The 16,421-nt window shown below is 35.6% G+C and overlaps 2 protein-coding genes across 5 annotated transcripts in view; one reads left to right on the forward strand and one right to left on the reverse strand.

Annotated features, from left to right (window-relative positions):
* COG5 (component of oligomeric golgi complex 5) overlaps positions 1–16,421 on the forward strand; it is a 310,246-nt gene that overhangs the window by 74,962 nt on the left and 218,863 nt on the right. The gene's annotated exons all lie outside the window — the stretch shown is intronic.
* GPR22 (G protein-coupled receptor 22) lies at positions 1,611–6,189 on the reverse strand. 3 transcript variants are annotated; one of them, XM_045052260.1, is made up of 2 exons: positions 5,928–6,189; positions 1,611–3,500 (listed from the first exon to the last, which is right to left on the reverse strand). In XM_045052260.1, exon 2 carries the CDS (start codon positions 3,473–3,475, stop codon positions 2,174–2,176), a length of 1,302 nt encoding a protein of 433 aa, XP_044908195.1. In that variant the 5' UTR covers positions 3,476–3,500; positions 5,928–6,189; the 3' UTR covers positions 1,611–2,173. The 3 variants fall into 3 exon arrangements, with proteins under 3 accessions (XP_044908195.1, XP_019680904.1, XP_003982701.1); XM_019825345.2 differs by having other exon boundaries at positions 5,248–6,189; XM_003982652.5 differs by having other exon boundaries at positions 5,151–6,189.

The following is a 16,421-nucleotide window of genomic DNA, read 5'->3' on the forward strand; positions in this document are numbered from 1 at the left end:
GAAGTTGTTTGGTAAGTCTGAATTTTCTTTGTTGTAAATCAGTGGATGTACTTTCGTATACCTGGAAGTTCATTACAGGAGGACAAAAAATGCTTGTTAATTGTCTGCTCTAGTGTCAAGTGTAGAAATAATAACAGTTTAGAAGGCAACATTATAATATTTGCCATTTATTACTTATTTTATTAGGTTTCTTATTACAGACAACAAGAGGGCATGAAAGCAGTTTAGACAAATATATTTAAAAATATCTTTTAACCGCGTTCTTTGGCATGCTTATAGACTTGATTAAAAATATTTAAAACACAAAGGGTTTCTCTTAATATGAAAACTCTAAAAATAGTCTAATTTTTATTAAGATTATAAAATTGAAAACAATTATAATTTATGCTTGGAAGTTTAAGTATAAAATTAGTTTAAAAATTTTTAATGGCTATATTAGGAGATATTCTGTGTCAAATACGTTTACTGAATGAAAAATTTTTTAATATCTTAACAATGAAGAATTTCTCTAGGGTCCCCAAAATGTCTTACTTTCTTATGGTACATTTTGTTAAATTGAAGCATTTCTTTAATTTCATAAGAGTAGAAAACAAGGCAGAAGGACACTGTACCTTTGCCATGATTTGACATGTTAACATTATTATCAGAAAGAAATCTCTTATTAAATTTCCCATGTAACCTCATTGAGTTCAAGCTATTGCATGGTGCTCACTTCCCAAGGGTTAAAGTATTCCATAAACTTCATTGGATCAATCTCAATCTCATTTAATTACATAAAAGTTATATATTATTGAATTGTTTGATGTAAAATTTTATTTAAAAATGAGGTGCTGCTTGATTTAATGGATACAGTGTTAAAAAAATAGAATAAAAAACTGTCGAGTTAATTACTTATAAGGTAGCAACTACTATATTAGCCTATTTTTAAATAATTTATTGCTATTTTCCTGATACAGTCAGTGATGATTAGCACTCATTGACAGATTATTGGATTATAACAGTTGGAAGATATTTATTTGATATGAGATTCCCAAACCTGTTTTAGTAATTTTATATTTTCCAGCATGAATTGAAGAGGGCAGAATAAAGATTAAAGTTAAATTAAGTGGTGTAGAGTAAAAAATTGACAAGGTTTATTGTCGCTTTAATGATTTTAAGGGTGGAAATAGAACTATTGTATTTTGAAACATTTGGAAGCTACTATATATAGTATAGGAACTAGTATAGAAACGTTGTGTAAATCATATTACTCTAAAGTTGCCATGTATCTACAGTTAAAAATAGTTGGCTTTGTGAATCTTCTCTACAATGATACGAAGTTTTTTTCCCCCTTTTATTCAGATTTTAATAGTTCTGTTTACTGTTGTATGAATCCAGACCATTTGGCTTAGACTCCAGCAAAGTGAGGAAGGAAGAAAGAGGCTGGTGCTTTAGTTTTCTTCCTTCCCTTTATTGTCCCTTTATTTGTATATTATAGGCATCGTGCCCTTGATCTTAGAAAATAAGTTTCTCTATCTCAGAGTGTATGTACAGGGTTGTTTCTTGGTTGTCAGATTTCAAAATCCTGATAAATCCTACAATTTCCTGCATTCAAAAAGCAAGAAAAAGGATGAAGTTTCACATACAGTTCATTATTTTTGATTCATCAAATATTACACCAGGTAGACTATAGCAGAAAACTTAATAGAGTGATACAGAAAATCCTGAATTATTTTGATTGCTTGGAGCCCATAATTTTTGTTCTTATGTTAAAGTGCTATTTCACTCATCATTATATAAATCTATCTATAGTTTGTGGCTTAGAAACAAATACACTTTATAAAAGAAAAGAAAACCAAAGATACCTGTGTCAGTTACGTTTTAAAGTTATACACTGTTTTAAGGCTATGTATTTATTATTTAGAAAATATGACTTACATGAATATCTTCTGATGGACATAATATTGACAAAATATACACATGATATTACTTTAACAAACTGCCATGCAACAAATACATTGTAATGAAGAAATTGAATATATATGACCTAATCTAATCTTGACATTTACATTGAAAATTTACAACATAACCAATACTTAAAATGTTTTTTTCTTATATTTGGCAGTAATTTCATTTTTTTACAATTTAAATTTAAAACTTCTGAATGTGGGCTTAGTGAAACTTAGATGTTTCCCTAGTCTGTGACAACCTGAGGTACTAAACATTTTTCTCTTATTTCACTATCTTCAAAGGTAAGTTTTTTGTTTCTCTTAGGATCTATCCAAGAATTGTGTATTACAGCATTGTTAGGCATAGGATCAGCTTCCACTATGGATACAACTCTCTTTTTCATTTTACTTTTCAAGACCTTTTGAAATTTTTGTCTAGTGAATGCATATAATAATGGGTGAAATATAGTTGTTCCATAAGCCATGACTAGAAAACATAACCTTAATTTTACTAAAAGGTCACTTGGGCCTAAACATAAAATGGTGGTATTTAAGACAGAAATTGGTGTCCAGCAGAGAAGAAATGTAGAAATAATCAATAAAGACATCCTGAAGACTCTTTTTTGCCTTTCTCGTCGTTCGCGGTGTCGTTTCACAGCTCGCCGGAGGGCAATTATTACAGAAACCGAAGTTCTTACACCAAAGACTATGTTTCTCCCACCACTGCTTTGTGACATGTCTGTAGTCTCATGTTGCGTGGTTAGAGAAATTGTCTTTTTCTTTCTTGCTTTCTTCTTCTGCCCCGTTGAAAATCTTGTGCCTATTCGAATGTTAAGAGCCTGAAGGATTTTGGTGTATGTGATTAACATCACTATGACAGTGAAAAAGAATATTGGGATCTGTACTAGCAGGTGATAATACATTCCCAGTTCAGTGTAGTATTCATTTGTACTGACACACAAAAGTGTCTTGTTTTCCCACGTATTTCCACTTTGAAGACTGAAAAAATTTACCTCAATAAAGGGAATCAGGAAAGAGAAAAATGAAAAAATCCAAATGGATATCATCAGCATTGCAGCTCTGCCCATTGTCAGAATCCGGTTTGCAGGTTTTACAGAGATGTCATACCTGTCCAGAGTGATAGCAAAAACGTTGATTGCTGTTGAGACACTTGCAAAAGATACGCAGGCCTCATGGAAACAGCAGATGAGAGCAGTGTTACTCTCCAGTGAAAGCAGAAGGATGACTATAGTTAGAGGGATACATCCCACACAAATGATGACATCAAGTACATGAAGATTCATTGTAATAATGTTACTGACCGAGTTGATTAAGTTGGATTTCATGCAGTAAAGGACCAACACGGTGAGGTTGCTGCCAAGTCCCAACACAATTTCTAACATAAGAAATCCGGTGAGAGACACTTGAAAGCTTAATGGATAGGAAAGTGGTTGGTACATATTGGTGTTGACGTCATCAGTGTCATCTCGCACTGTAATGTTAGATTCAGACTGCATGTTGATTTCCAGAACGGGAGAAAAACACATTCTTTTGGAGCAGTTGATGTTTTCCCTAGAAAGTGAAATAGAATAAACTCTTTGATATTTGGCAATTTAAATGACGTATAAAACATGTGTTCCTTGTTAAAAAAAAAAATCTTTTTATTGTGTACTTGGTTTAACTTTAAACTTTCTAAACTGTTAACGGCAAAGGTAGAGTTAGGAGACATCAAGGTTGCATTGTTTCGATGTAATAGGAAGTTGGCTTCTCCCTTTGAAGATGACTGTGTGGGGAATACTCCTATATTGTTCAGAATTTCTTAATATTCTAAAAAGATAGTCCTCATTTGGGTTTTTCAAGCTTATTGAGATACAGTATATTTTTGTACAATAAAGCTACCCACTATGCAAAACTAATTTTAGCCCGGTGTTTTTAGATTTCGTCTTAAAATGTTGTGAGTAGGTGGGTAATAAACGCTATTTTAATATGTTCTGGCATAATTAGTGTAGGTGTAATTATTCTCGTGAGGTTTCAAATGAACAGGACGAGTGTTCATTTAAAATGATTAATGGCACAGAGCACTAGTTGTTTAAAACCATTTTGTCCATGTTCTTGGTTGAAATTCATATTCATGAGTCAACAGTGTGCTTGGGGATATTTGGGGTTATTTCCCACAGAAGCAGGCAAATGATAAATATTACATATTTCGTAGTGAAAATGCTCACCAAACTTTATAATGGACAAACTTAATGTTATACAAATTGGATGAAAAAGGACATTATGTTAAAATATAACACCACAAAACTTGGTAAAAGAGCTGTAAATCACTCCAGTGAATGATTTATTTTGTGACCACACCCTCTCATGTTGTGGAAGGAGGAATTGAAATTTAATATCTTAATAAGAAATAACCATTTTTGGAGTGGTTTAAAAGAATATATCTCTTGATTTTATTTGTTCAAACAGGATTTTTAAAGTAAAATATGAAATTTTAGGAAAAAGGGAGTATCTGAAGCCCATTTTCTGAGGAATCTTTTAAAGTCACACATCCCTGTGAAACCTTTTGTATAAATCACCCAGTGTGTATAATCTTGAGGAAAATTAGAAAAACAACTCTTTTGCTAATTCATTTAAATCTGTATTTTAATGTATAGAGGTTTAGAGTAATTTATAAAAATAATATCTGATTTTCTGGGCTAATAGGTCAGGAGTGAGTATATTCAGTTAAAATATAAAATCAACCAACTATATTTCACATTTCAAGTACAGCATTTTGACTACAAAATCATAATTGAACATAAATATAAAGGCTATATAATAATTTTCCACATTCATGTTAACCTTTCACATGATGTAACCTCTGACAAGTTTTAGAATACAGTTTTATTTATGCATATTATTTTAGGGGTGATGTTTCAGAATCACGAATGATAACATTATTAATTAGTCTTGAACTTGGTATGAAGTATTACTTAGAGGCATATACTCCAGTAAGTGAAAGTCTTAGCTAGCACTGAAATCCTATAAAAATGGAGACTTCTAAGTGTGCCAAATTTTTGGAACTGACAGATGAAACATCTTTGTCACCTCAGTGACATTTAGAATTAAATAAAGCAGACATGCCAAGTTAGACGGTAATTAGCTATGGTGCATCTCCTCTAGAGCGAGGTTGTTGTCTTTGGTAAACGGTAAACAGCGTGGTGCATGCATCTTCTGACCTACCTGTTTGCTGTGGCCGTATGGGCCCTTTGGCTCACCACGGCAGGTTTTCACAAAGTGATACATGATGTCATTGACAGATTTTGACATGAATTTTTACCTGACAACAGTGAAGTAGCTGTGTTTTATTTCATGTCTTGTAGAAATTCTTTCATTTTCTCTCCAATACTTCAAACTGCATGAATTGTGACATGTAGTTGGCTGATGGATTTCTAAAGACCAGTACAAACATTTGTATTTGTTTTGCCTTAGAAAGTCACGACCAAGAGAAACTTCCTCAAATGGTAGGAATTATATTTCCCTTTGAGGGAATATGTGATAGTGTCTCTTTATTTTCCAGAATATGTGAAAACAAAAAAGGAAACATACGGTTTCTAGCTTCTAAAATGTATTTAGACATCCTTTTGTTATAAATGTGAATCTGTTTCTATAGCAGTCCTCATTATTTTGAAATGATTTCTTGATCACATAACTTGCTTTATATTCTAAATCCAGTCCATGTTCTTTTGATAAAAACCATCTGCTATTTAATTTGATTTGCTTTCATTAGAAGAGGATACATAGTCATAAAACTTAGATGGGAAAATCCTTTAGTAGTAATATCAGCTGCTGTGAATATCTGAATATTTAGTGCAGAAAAGACTTGGATAAAGCTTCATTTAGCTTGCTGCTAATGTGTGGCATTCTCTTTTTGGCAATCCGTGTCTCATTGTTTCTTCAGGAATCAGCTCCACAATCCTGGTATGTTAAAGTATAAACTCCCCCTTTAAAAAAGCTCACCATTTTGTTTTTAGGCTTTTGCGGTCAAATTGTTTTTCTTTTTATGTCTATTTTATAGAGCTTCTTCTTAGGATGATTACTGTCGATGTCTTGTATCCCGGCAGTAATGTGGACCTGTCTTTTCTGGTTTTAACTCCTTACTGTCTTAAATGCATATGTTAGAAGAATATCCTGCAGTTTATGGTTCAGTCGGCTAGGGAGGTGCTTGATCAGATGCATTCTTCATATTGTCACTTGTAAATACTGAATTAGCTGCCGTGGGCCTTTGTGAAAAAGAAAAAGAAAGTGGTTAAGAAATAGGGTTCCTGATAATTTCCAATTAACTCAAAGTTACTTTAGTTTTGTTTACTTTAGCACTGTACCCAGTATTTGTTATCAAAGTAAGCAAACTGTATTATTAGAGCCACAACTCATAAATAAATTTAAGGGTTTCTTTAAATGAAATTTTTTCTTTTCCTAACAGAGATTGCAAATACTACGTTATTTGATAACAGAGGTAACATTATAAATACAACCATGAAAGAAAAGCTGCATTTTTAAAACTAATTTCTATTCTCATTTTAGAAGCTAACCTGTGTTTTAGGAGATTATGAGCAATTAGCATACACTAAACATACTGTCATTCTCTCATGTCTTTACAATAAATTCAACACTATTTCCTACTGGAAAACATTATAGCTTGTTTAATTATTAGCACCTGGTTTGAATTTTAACTGATTAAAACAGATTCCATGATAAGATAGTAGACATTTCCACTGATGAATTGTCCATGTAGTTGTAATGTAAAAGGTAATGCAAAATGTAACTGCAAATCAAATAATTTTCAACGAACATGCTCAATAATCTTAACCTAAAACTGAATAATAAGTAATAGCTAAGTAGTAAACCTGGTTCTTTTAAGAAATTGAAGCATTTTTGAACACTTGGCAAAAACTGTACCGATGACATTAAGAATATTTTAGTAGGTCTGAAGTGACTTAAAAGCTGATGTCTTCATAGTGAATCAACAAAGAATATTTTTGGTATTTAACATTGCATCCTAAAAAAATTACATTTAAAATGTTATGTCCTAAAAGAAAAAGATCTAGAAAAGACATGTTTAGCAATAAATAGAATTAAGCAAATAAACTCTTAAAATTTAGGTTGACTATTTTCAAAGTAATTTTACCCCACTATGCCAGTTCAAAAGCAGCCGTATACTGTAATAAGGGAACACATCTTACCTCCGCTAAAGGTTTGATAAATTCCTGATGGAGTTGAAGCGTTTCCAGTTTTGATTGATTCATTTTGTTCACTTGTTAGCAGAGGACTTGGGGAAGAGGGTCATAAACATCTCTTCAGAAAAGACCTTAATGAAAATATGTGTCTGTACTGTGCCATTGTCTCAGCAGTCCTGCTAATGTATGGAACGTGGAGTGCTGCCTAGAGGCTGCTGCAGTCTCTCACTCTTCCTACTGTGGAATCAATAAGCATCTGAAAAACGTAATGAAGTAATTGAACATACTGAAGGCTTCTTGTCTCCAGAGACAACATTTGGATTCAGTCTTTTAAAAAGGAATGGCACTGCTTTTCAGAGGAAAGCCTGTTCGGGGCAGCTTTTGCAGAGTGACAGCCTACCTTGTCGCCTCTCTCCACTGCAGAGAGATGCAGTGCATTCACTAATTTTGATTGGTCAGTTGTATTGGGCTTAAACTGTGCTTCATATGGATAGCAGGGATTTCTCCCCCCCCCCCCATTTTATATAAGGATGCTTTTTTAAAAGGCTATATTTATAAGTGGTTGTATGCTGATCTTAAATAGACTATGAGTAAATTAGTCTTTTAAAAATGTGTATTCTATTCTGGTTTGTTGTTCACTTATGCCAAACATTAAAAAAAAATGCAGGGAGGTGGAGGGGGGAGAGAAAGTGGTTTTAGGGTATATTCTTTTTGAAGCTTAAATGACTGCTCTGGAGAATATTTGAGTCATATATATGTTTTTGGTTGAGATTCTTTGTTCTACAAATAGAAAGCCACTGCATCTTTACTGTGAACCACATTGAATTTCAACTAGTTTGTTTGTATTCAAGTCCATCTTCTCTGTATTTCGAATTGTTGTGAACATCTCAAGGTGTTAAATAAACATTGTTACGACTGCAGTATTCATTCAGGTATTCATTCACTCATTCATTCATTCAAAATATTAACGAGATTAGTCCAAGGTGGTTCTACTTTAAATTATTTTTTAAAAATTGTATTGATATTACCATAGTCTCATTGTATAAAGACTTAGTGATGTGAGGTTCTTTTCAGATTACTACTCAGTCTTTACCATCAGTAACCCTTTTATTTAGTAGATACATACTAATCATTCACTGCAATATTTTAGTTCAACCGGCTATTTCTGTTTTTAACCTGGGCACTTTTAATGGATTGCTATTCCTTAAATATTACATGTAGCCATATGCTAGTGTTACTGGGTAAACATTTCAGTAAAGGAAAAAGGAAGTTAGTTTGTCTTCCTAACTTGTCTTCCTTGTCTTATGTCTTCATAAGTTGAAAAACTAAATTATTTTAAAATGGATATGTTGTCAAAAGAATAAAAACATTGGTGTAAGTAATTACCTTAAAATATTACTTTAAAATTAGATTTCTCTTATTTTTGGTTACCTATTCTCAGTATTGAGAAAAATGTTTGGTTTTTTTTTTAGATTTGAATATATAAAGTGAGTGGATTCTATATCTGTTGACAAAATAGAAGAACTTGCAAATGACTGAATTATTAGAATATTGATAATCACTTATTTCCATTATTTTAGGAATATTAGTTATGTTCACTTTTTCAAATGTATGCCAAATTTCTAATTTGTAACTGGAATTATTCCCTTATTTAAAAAGCATTATACATTTTTATAATATTCTTGTACTGTTTAATTTTCACGGGGGGCTGGCTGAGTGGTATATGAATTTTAATTGTATTTGTATAGAAGTTGAGAGTGGAAAATTCTGTTGTGAATTCCTAAAATTTTATGCACAATTTGGGGAGACAAGGCTTTGGTAAAGCAAAGTATTGAAATGTTGTGCTACTTAACTTTTCACGCATTTTGAAAGTTGCCAAAAGCGATGTCACTAGAATGCCAGCCATGTTCAAAGATAGCATGCACATGTGTGCACACGCGCATGCACACACACACACACACACACACACACACAATACTACTTCAAGCTTCAAATATCACAGCTTCAAACTAGCATCAGAGAAAAGATATTAGCATCAATTGAAACTTGCGATGGGGCAAAGAAATCATTAACGTAGTGAAATACACAGAGTGCTTTTCTGCCAAAGAGTTCAAGTATGCTTGTGTTTATCATCAAGATATCCCTATGGAGTAGAGGAAACCAAGGCACAAAGAAGTTTAATGACTTGAAAAAGTCTAGGTAAGGTAGTAGCAGTGCCAGTGTTAGAACTCTGCTACCTCTGTCCCCCCCCCCCCCCAAATAGTTGGCCCTCTCTCTGGAAAATTCTGAAGATACTTGGGACTTAGAATTGGATGATCTGGGTTCAGTCACTGCTTATTAGCTGTATGACTTTTGGCAAGTCAGGCATTCTTTGGGACACAATATAGCTTTGATTCTTTCTGTTGAAGTTTATATCTGTGTTTTGTGTAATTCTCTGTAATATAGTATTTCCATGTTATACTCAAACTATTTTGTAGAAAAAATTCTGGTATCTCTGTAAGAAATAATGGCAGCAAAAAAGCTCAGATTTGGACATTGCTCTTTATTCCCTGTGCAAGTGACTTGTGAATAAGGATACACAAGATATCACAACAATTACTTTTATTGCACACAATGCTTAGTATAGTTTTTCTTTTAAAAACCACAAATTGGTGGTTACAAGGTTCTCTGATTTGTTAGCTGGATAATCTTCACTTCCTTTGTTTTGTTTTTAACAAAGATGAAAATATCTAAACCATTGGATTCAGAATTAGATTATGTTATTTTCATGAAAAAATTAGTGTCAAATTACATGTCAGAATTTATAAAGATTCTTATTTACATAGTAACAAATTTTTATACTTGTACGTTTTATACTTGTACATTTTGTATTTATATTGGATACTAATTTTGAAAAATTGGTGATTTAAAACCAGATTTTATATTATGAAATAATTTCATAGATTAATTATTAGCTAATTAATAACCTGGAAAAACAGTTTTACCTTGCAAATGATAACTAAGCAATATATATGCATCAAGCCCCCAAATGTCTCCATTAAAATTCTTTCCCCAAGTTCTGTTTTTGTTTTTTGTTATAAGTATTTTGATTGCCTAGGAATTTTAATTCCTAAAATTTTCGATATGGGAATCTTTGATTTTTAATTGTATACATTTGTTCCCTTAAGTTTGAACAACTGTGAATGTGAGAGAGTAGTTTGTTACCCACATTTACACTGCACTATGCATGTCCGCTCACTCTTACCCAGCTTGTGTCCGGTTCTCATGCTACGTTTTTGATGATTCTGAGTTTGTAAGTAAAAAGAAATAAAAAAAAAATAAAAAAAATAACTGGGTGAAATATTGAAATTAACCACAACTGAAAACGCTTTGAAACTTGTTTGCAAAGTATATATACAAAAGCAGTATCTAATGGCTGGAAAATCACATTTTAAATTGTATTGCTTCAAGAGTATTTTTTCAATGAATACTTAACAGAGCTCTCAGCTCGCTCTGATACTAAAGCCCAATGAAGAAAGGATTAATTATTTCAGTTTAAAGCCAATTCAGAAATTTCATTTGGCTCCTCAACTTTAAATTTCTTTCACAACAAATGTTTTACCAGAAAAATAGAAATGGACCATCTGCTGAAACCTCCATCAAGTGGGGAGTAGCCAAGGTAGTAGAGAGTCAAAAACATTGGTGATTCATTATTGGTATGAGAATAATTGAAAACTGATGGTAATGATTAGATGAAGTACATGCATCAGAATTGTATACTCTAACAGAAAAACTCCATGAAATGTTCTTCCCCAACCTTCCCTACTTCACCTAAGTTGGACATTTAAATTTTTTCATTTTTATTTTTTACACTATGTATTTTGTAAGTCAACTGTCAGCATCACATATATTATCAAAATAAATACATGGTTTTTGTTTCCATTTTATCATCCAAACCTAGATTTTGGATCCTGTGACTATTAACTACCCTTCTTAAAAAATATTTTAATGGACTTAATTTTCTTATTTTTTTGAGAGAGTGTACGTGCACACGTGGACAAGAGGGGGAAGGTCACAGGGAGAGGGAGAGAGAGAGAGAATCCCAACTAGGCTCCACACTCAGTGCGGAGCCTGATGCAGGGCTCCATCCCACGACCCTGGGATCATGACCTGAGCCGAAATCAAAAGTCGGATGCTCAACCAACTGAGCCACCCAGGTGCCCCTATTACTACTTTTTGATCTCTGTTTGTTGTCCTAATGTTGGCTTGTTGTTTTGGGGGCCTGGTCCAAGTTATTACCACTCCTGCCCTCAGTTTTTTGACTTTCTGTTTTCACTGCCTTATATTCCGCTTTACATTCTTAAATGTTATGGATAATTTTTGTTGATGTTTTTCTCTTATATTTACATCAAAGAATTATACAGTCATGTTTGTGCTTTTTTTTTTTTTTCCTCATTGGCTTCTCTTCTGTTGTTTCATTTTCTTTGTTTAATTCTCCTTTGTAGTTGGTTATGCAGTATATTCATTTCTGTGTTCTGAAACCAAGTCAGGTGATGAACTAGATTATTATATATTTAACAAAGTTATGGCAAGTCCCCTTGTCTGTGCTGTTAATTAGTCCTGTGATCGAGTGGGAGATGTGGAATGATCATCTATGAACTGGTGGTCTGTTCTTGAATTGGTTAGACACATAATGGTTTTGTTTATGCGTAAAGCCAGAGAATGGTAGAGTTCCACTATAGATTCAGTAATTTCAATGGTACTGCTTGGGGTATCCATTTGGGAAAATGAATGCATTTTCAGAGTTTACTAATAATAGGTAAAGGCTATGCTCACTGATGACTTTGTGCTATTAAAATAAAGCAATATATCTTCAGTTACTCCTACTTGTAGTTCTCATTTAGGGATATACTATCTATAAAAAGTTCTGCTGTGGTTTTGATTGAAACTTCAGAGGATATATGGGTCAATCTGGGGGAGAATTGACATCTTAATAATGTTGAGTCTTCCAATTTATGGATATGGTGTCTGTTTTTAGATTCATCTTTGATTTAATTTATCAGTGTTTTATCGTATTTAGTTTATAGATCTTACACATATTTTCTTAGATTTGTCACTAATTATTTCACTTTCTTAGTGCTATTGAAGTAGCACCTAACTTTTTGAAACAAAATTCCAATTTTTAAATTTGGTATATAGAAATAGGATTTTTTTTGGATATTGAATTTGTATCCTGCAACTTTACTAAACTTCTGTTGGGGACTTTTTTAATGAAGTTGATGGTGTTTTCTGTGCAGGCAATTAATATCATCTACAAATAGAGACAATTTACTTATTTTTGAACCATGTATGACTTTTACTTCTTGCCTTACTGCTTAGAACTTCTGGTATTAGATTTGATATGAATGTGTTGGGAAAGGCACTCTGCCAAGGACTTTGGCATTGCTGAAGGTCCTAGGATATGCTGGGCATTGCTGGCTCTACCAAGAATGCAAAGACCTGACTCTTCTTTATCGGGTCCGTTTGTGTTTGAAGCTAGCAACCTTGAAGGATGCAGTAATAAGTCCCCAGGCAAAGAGCAGACTTGCTTCTGCTTGTTATAAAAACGGTAAATTTTTACACTCAGTGTTGTTTGGCTGTGATGCAAACCCACTGTGTACAGAGTACTCACCTAGGCCCCTCTGCCAAGGGACTTGGATGGGATGGTGAACTGTCACTGACACCATCCTCATACTTACGTCATATGTGATAAAGTCCTTAGCTGGTAACCCAGGCATCTAATGTCTTTTGCCAGCATCCATGACAAGAGCAGACTAACTATATAGCTTGCAAGTAGAGTAAAATCCTAAACCCTTCATGATTTTTGACAATTTTGGCAACAAGGATGTGATGTTGACAGAAACATGGCTTCCTGCAGGAAGAGACAAGTGTCCCTGTGGGCCGGTTTAGGTGATAGGAGATCCAGCAGCAAATGCTCCTGTTGAAACAGTAAACTAGTGGATCCTCTGCTGACCTACCTGTTAATGAATATTTAGAGGCTAAGTAGTGAGAAGTTGAATGGAGCTGCCTGAATGGTGCTTTGGTTGGTGCTCACTCTCTAGGCCGGAGGAGGAACGATTGTTATTACGTCAGTAAGGCAGTACACCGCTAGGCCCAAGGCAAAAGGCAGTAGCTGCTGAATCAGGGGGTCCTCAGAACGAAAATGAAAGGTGTCAGCACTGAGCATGGGTAGACTGAATACATTCTAACTTTATTGGTTGAGGCCAAGTAGGCAGCTTGAACATAAGTGCAAGTCTCGCTTATTGGTGCAGAGTTACTCTTGTTTTCTGCCCTCTGATTCATCTCTTACCCTTTAATCTCAGCTGCTTCAGATCAAAGCTTGGTGTGGTTGGGAACCTCAAGGATGGGGGAAGTTCAAACTTTAATAGCTGTGTTGGATAGAGTGCCCATGCACCATCCTACCCGGTTCTGTGGGGAGAAAGCACGCTAGCTGGCGAGGGGCGGGTGGTGGGGGGGAATGGCAGGGTGCACAGGGCACAATAAGGACACCCAGGCTCTTGCAGGAGCTGGGAGGGATGAGGGAAGAAGTGGCACTGACCCTGGAGTGAGGACCCAAACAAAAGAGCCTCCTACCACATCAGCCCTCCTCTGCAGGCTAGCCTCCCCCACTACCCCACTGCCCTCTCCTGCCCCTGCTCCTGGTCAGAAAATAGTGTCTTCTCCTGGCAGCTATGGCTGTAATCCCTTTTGTGTGTATGTCAGATCCCTTGGTCTATGTTCTTACAGGGGGGAAAGCAGTCAAATTCAAGAAAAGCTAGAGTGTGGGTGCAGTCTCTGGGCCTGTTCAATATACTCTTGTTCTGGCTTCCTCTGCCAAGTGTATATTTGGTATTGCCGTTTTTACTTCTACATGCTTACACTGTGAATGCTTGTAAGTTCACAGGAGATTTTCCCATTTGTGGGCTGCTGCATGTCCCCTCCCTGATTGATCCAGCACAAACAATGGATTATCCCTAGAGGAAAGAAAAGAAAATCACAGCTTTGGTTGAAGACTTTGTGTCTAAGGTATGCAGGCCTTTTCTTAGTACAGCAGTGCCACCTGCCTGACCCAACTACCAAGTGCACCTCTTTTGGAAGGGCCTACTGCTGAGGTCTTCTTAAAACTAAACACCTGACCCGTGCACTCCTTGCGACTATCTGGCATGATATTGCTGTCTTGGGGGTATGTTATTTCAGACTTGATGGTTAACAAGGGAAGGACCCAAGAGACTGAATTGAGCAAATGAAAATGGATTGTTTAGAGATGCAGGCAGCCTGGCCTTTGTGTCTTCTTGGTTTTGAATGAAGGGGTGGAAGTGACCCCTTTTGGGAAAAACTTTCATGTTACTCCTGAAATATCTCTCACTACTTGAAGCAAAGTTCCTGGCCTCAGTGGGACCCGTGATTCACAGAAGTTCCTATAAATAGGTTGGCCTGGTTCACTGATGGTTCAGCCCAGATACCAGCTGATGGTATCCATTGTACTGCTGCAGCTTTTCAACCAGTGCCAGCTACAGAACACTGAGAGTGGATGTGATCGCTCGACTCCATTCTCAGAGCTCTGACCAGTACACCACTTGATGAACGTTAGAGTGTTTTTACTAAATCTTGGGTTTCTTGGGCTCTTACTGGTAGCCCAGCCTCCAGACGTGCCACTTGAGAGATCAGCAGATCAAAAACATCTCTCTCTGCGGCTGCAAACTATGGAAACAAATTGTGGTTGCCAGTCAGTTTGGGTTACTCAAGCCTGTACCTCCTGGATTGCTGCCATTTTTACTCAGAAATGGCATTCTGCATTCAAAATTGTTTTGAATGTAGCAGCATATCCATCATAATAGACTGGACAACCACTGTGTCCTGGGTTTGGGGAAAGGGTATTTCTCAGTGTTCCTTGCCCCACTTCCACTTGTAGGACTAATTCTTTTTTTATTTATTTTTTATTCTCAAGTTAGTTAACATGTAGTGTAGTTTTGGTTTCAGGAGTAGGACCCAGTGATTCATCACTTACGTATAACACCCAGTGCTCATCCGGAAGAGTGCCCTCCTTAATGTCCATCACCCATTTAACCCAACCCCCCTCACCCCCTGGGTTTGTTCTCTGTGTTTAAGAGTCTGTTATGGTTTGCCTCCCTTTTTGTTTTTATCTTATTTTTCCTTTCTTTTTCTTATGTTCATCTGTTAAGTTTCTCAGATTCCACATATGAGTGAAATCGTATGATAATGTCTTTCTCTGACTGACTTATTTCGCTTAGCATAACACCCTCCACGTTGTTGTGAATGGCAAGATTTCATTCTTTTTCATCACTGAGTAATATTCCATCGTATGTGTATGTGTGTGTGTATACATATATACGTACACACCCTACATCTTCTTTATCCATTCATCAGTTGATAGAATTTGGGCATTTGGGCTCTTTCCATACTTTGGCTATTGTTGATACTGCTCCTATAAACATTGGGGTGCCTGTGCCCCTTCGAATCAGCATTTTTGTATCCTTTGGATAAATTCCTAGTAGTTTCCAAAGAAGACATCCAGATGGCAAACAGACACATGAAAAGATGCTTAACATCACTCATCATCAGGGAAATACAAATCAAAACCACAATGAGATACGACCAGACACTGGTCAGAATGGCTAAAATTAAGAACTCAGGAAACAACAGATGTCGGTAAGGGTGTGGAGAAAAGGGAACCCTGTTGCACTGCTGATAGGAATGCAAACTGTGGTGCAGCCGCTCTGGAAAACAGTGTGGAGCCTCCTCAAAAAATTAAAAGTAGAACTACCCTACAACCCAGCAACTGTAGGACAATTCTTTTTCTTCCCCCAGGGGTAAAGCTTTGTTTCTGTTTTTTTGTGTTTTTTTTGCTGTTTCCTTCCCCTATCTCTAATGGGTTTTCAACAGTGACCAGAGGGTGATAGGGTTTGTTGCACTGCCATGAATGGTTTTAGGCCTTTTCTCCTTCCTTGTATGAGAGAGGGTCGAAAGGATCCAGGTTGGGCTTTATGTCTTGCTGTCAGTGGCTGTTCCTCTTGCCATACTTGGACCAAGAGGGGTGCTTTTCTGGGCCTCTTACTCTGCACCTACTCCTTTTTCTGTGTGCATACCTGCTGAGATTTGTGAAGAACCAGTGGATAGGTATGCCTTCCCTTTTTTTGTTTGTGGTTCTGTGTCTCTTGCTAGCACACACTCAGCCTCTAGCACTTCATTAACAATTTTAGCTGAATTATTTTTATTAGTATCTAGCATTGTTTTCCCA

The sequence above is a fragment of the Felis catus genome, chromosome A2 (genome assembly GCF_018350175.1).
Source record: "Felis catus isolate Fca126 chromosome A2, F.catus_Fca126_mat1.0, whole genome shotgun sequence".
In the NCBI taxonomy this organism is placed as follows: domain Eukaryota; kingdom Metazoa; phylum Chordata; class Mammalia; order Carnivora; family Felidae; genus Felis; species Felis catus.